Source organism: Procambarus clarkii, chromosome 43 (genome assembly GCF_040958095.1).
Source record: "Procambarus clarkii isolate CNS0578487 chromosome 43, FALCON_Pclarkii_2.0, whole genome shotgun sequence".
Lineage (NCBI taxonomy): Eukaryota > Metazoa > Arthropoda > Malacostraca > Decapoda > Cambaridae > Procambarus > Procambarus clarkii.
The window spans coordinates 28,249,780-28,253,751 of record NC_091192.1 but is presented as its reverse complement, the minus strand read 5'-3'; the positions used below and the strand labels follow the sequence as shown (position 1 = coordinate 28,253,751).

At 38.4% G+C, this 3,972-nt stretch overlaps 1 protein-coding gene across 1 annotated transcript; it reads right to left on the bottom strand.

Moving 5' to 3' along the window:
- Window positions 1-284: 284 nt before the first annotated feature.
- On the bottom strand, window positions 285-3,430 carry LOC123752096 (low affinity immunoglobulin epsilon Fc receptor-like). The gene is made up of 3 exons (XM_045734164.2): window positions 3,177-3,430; window positions 1,666-1,833; window positions 285-735 (listed from the first exon to the last, which is right to left on the bottom strand). The coding sequence occupies exons 1-3, from the start codon at window positions 3,364-3,366 to the stop codon at window positions 512-514; spliced, it is 582 nt and encodes a 193-aa protein (XP_045590120.2). The 5' UTR covers window positions 3,367-3,430; the 3' UTR covers window positions 285-511.
- Between the last annotated feature and the right edge of the window lie 542 nt (window positions 3,431-3,972).

The window sequence follows — 3,972 nt, the reverse complement described above, 5'->3', positions numbered from 1 at the left end:
AAAGTATGGACATGAGGTTACAGTACACTTTGTAGAGTCTAAGATTTATTAACTGCCAATACTTATATGTTGTAATGTGATTATAAAGTAACTTTAGATATAATATTATCTCTAATATATGTTGATTTAACAAGAGATTAATATGAGAATATCTTAAACTAGTACAATATTAATACAACCAATTATATTTTTAATGGATATATATATATATATATATATATATATATATATATATATATATATATATATATATATATATATATATATATATATATACATACAAACAAATGTATATTTGTATGTATATACAAAGCTGCAGGAATACGCAAGACATAGATCACTAAGAACTCTAATTGACCCGGCAAGGATTCGAACCCATGCCGATCCTATATTCGAATCCTGGCCGGGTCAACAGAGTTCACTGAGCTTCACATACTCAGAGAGACACCAATAAAGTGCTCACTCATGTTACTCATTACTGACATGAATAACAAACAATTCTTTCCCCTATTCATTGCTTCAACTGACAAACAAATGTATTTGTTCCTACACAAGCATAATCATTGAGGGGAGGGTGTTTGTCAGTCCACATTGCCAGGCAGTCTTCAGGCTCTAGTCTATTATTAATTTTACTTGGTTGGTAGGGAGCCCACAGGGACCTGTCCACAGGGCGACCGTCGAACCAGCGCCACTCGTTGTTTGGGGTTTTGCTGCCTCCGACGGACGGCGTGATGCCTGTTCAAACATTAATGCCATTCTGTCAGTCAGTGTTCATGATATGTGGTTGGATAAATCATAAATTTGTATGATATGCAGATGCTTCTATATTGGTGCGGAGTCTTGAAGTGGGTAGAATATAGACTTGAAGTGGGTAGAATATAGACTTGAAGTGGGTAGAATATAGACTTGAAGTGGGTAGAATATAGACTTGAAGTGGGTAGAATATCGACGTGAAGTGGGTAGAATATAGACGTGAAGTGGGTAGAATATAGACTTGAAGTGGGTAGAATATAGACGTGAAGTGGGTAGAATATAGACGTGAAGTGGGTAGAATATAGACTTGAAGTGGGTAGAATATAGACGCCGCACCAATATAGAAGCATCAAGAAATATGGGCCAATTGGCCTTTTGCAGTTACTTCCATTCTTCCCTTTAACTTACAAAATATTATACCCCCATTGTTTCGTGTTCTCTCTTGTGTTGAAAGTTTGTTTTCACCTCATCCAAAACTGTTGTAACATATCACCTCACCCAAATGCAGGTATAAAAAATCGAATATATATATATATATATATATATATATATATATATATATATATATATATATATATATATATATATATATATATATATATATATCACGGGAGACATCTCCCGTCACGCAGGGTGCAGTCGCACCTCCACAGATCTCCAGTATCATCTACTGATACTGGAAATGGCTCAAAAGGGCCACCACTTATGGGCTATTCATGCCCAAGCCACCTTTTGGGTGGCTTAATTCTCTCTCTCTCTCTCTCTCTCTCTCTCTCTCTCTCTCTCTCTCTCTCTCTCTCTCTCTCTCTCTCTCTCTCTCTCTCTCTCTCTCTCTCTCTCTATATATATATATATATATATATATATACCAAATACAATGAAGGATGTAGTTAAGAGCTCATAACCACTTACTTCCTCTGTCGTACAGATACGAGGCCAGGGCGTAGGGGTGGCTGGGGGTGGCCAGGTCGCCCCCCATCCCCTGACAGTGTGTACGAGCATCACTGTGGCTCAACATTAGCGTGCTGAGGTAGAAGCACTCGTCCAGCACTCTCGTATAAGGGAAAGGACAAGACCTCTCTGCAAATATAAACGTGTGACTTACAATTTATATTTTCACAATTTATCCCCCAAAAATATTTTTAACAAAAACTGAAACAAAAAAATGAAAAAGAAAATTGCTTATAATCTAAGCAATAAAACATAAATGTCATGAAATATAATTTATTTTGAATATAGATTATTTCAAATTGTGTAGAATTATTTAATATTTAATTTAAATACGAAAGCCTATTCTTCGTCCACATTACGGGCTATTCACGGCCGTGCCAATCTTGGGTGGTTTAATTTTTATCAATCAATTATCTTTGTCCACAAGTCCACTATGGGCTCACCATAGCCCGTGCTACTTGGAACAATTTGTTCCGAGTATCTGAATCTAAAATAACGTTATTCTGAATGTTACGGGCTATTCATGCCCATGCCATCATCTGTTGGGGAGCTTAATCTCTATCAGTCAATCAATCTTGTGAAGAGATAACCAATTATTACAACATATTGGATTCGGTAACTAAAATATTTTGTTGTAGATGCATTGCAGTCAGGGAGAATCTGAAGACCTGACCATGTAACTAGCTAGAATGGGTCTTATTTAACATGAAGATAAAGATACAAATCAACTGCAGAGGAGCAACGACTGCTCTCAATAAAACAGGTCACTATTGGAACAATTCCAATAGGATGACAAAGTGGATCAAATTTCACAATCAAATCTCTAAAATGTGCAGTTGTCTAAAAGTACTCTCTTGAGGCGCTCAGAACTAAAAAAATTGACAATAAAATGGGGAAAAATCGCAAAGTATTGGTGCACAGGAGAAAATCACAGATTGGTATCGGAGGTATCTTATTGGATTGTATATATTTTGGATTCCTATGAGGTATGTTAAGAGTGGTTTGTGTGGTCGTGTTTAGATAGTTGTTTGCGAGGTCGTGTTAAAACTTGTTTATGAGGTCGTGGCAAGACAATTGTTGACCAGACCACACACTAGAAGGTGAAGGGACGACGACGTTTCGGTCCGTCCTGGACCATTCTCAAGTCGATTCTCAATCGACTTGGTCTGGTCAACATACTTTAGCCACGTTATTGTGACTCATCGCAAGACAATTGTTTACTCTTCCAAGGTTACTGGTAGTAAATTAGGCTCACGATCACTATTTAAATTCATAAAGTCACTAAACATCAACTGAAGAATGTCATAAGGAAAAAAATACCAATTTAACGACTAATGAGACATTAATCTCACTACTAATAACTCGTGTTAGGGGTATAGTAATTGGTCCCGCATGTTAAATACTTATGTGCCCAAATTCCTGCATTTACAAAGGTTAAGAAGTTGTACACAATACCTTAAGTTTAACCAAACCTTTCATTAAGAGGCGGAGCACTGTTTCCGTGGCATTAACCAGCAGCTGCAGCGCCTCTGATTGGTGGGACAAGACCAACTGCGACACCACCAACGATGACCGAATTTCGTCAACAATTGCTTCATCTGAAGCGGAGGCTGCGGCCCACGCCAGACACCACACAACCACGACGTGTCGGACAGACATCATGGTGACTCTTGCTTCACTACTGTGCGTCGAGATGTGAGTTCTTGGCTGGAGGAGCACCAGTGTGTGTGGGTCTGTTGCTTGGTAACATGTCAATATAAAGCCAAGAACACCCTGAGATGCCACGAGTTACCGAGAAGAACTTAAGATAACTCTAAGCTTGAGATCTACGTCTCAACGTGGCGCTCACGGACTTTTATCACATTTCGGGTATCTCGGACTCACATTTATGGACTTTATTAAGACCTTCTCATGTCGGAGTGTTGACAGGTGTTACAATGAACGCGCAACACAACAAACACCTGCAGAGGTGAGGTTGACTTCCAGCAACGAGGCAACACTTGCGGGTGTTGACGAAGCACAGTGGGAAAGATGTCACACTCTGGCATGTGTTATTGTCTCATTTATTTTAATGAGGTTAATCAAACTGTTGTGGTGGGACTTACGCATAAGGAAAACCCGGGTGGGAATTCGACCATAAAAATTAGGACTGATTATAACTGTATCTCTCTATTTTTAGGGGAATTTGCATATATTATTATCAGTTATTTGAGTAATTATGATTTTAATTTCAAATAAATACAGCTGTAGTACATCCGTCTCTGTACC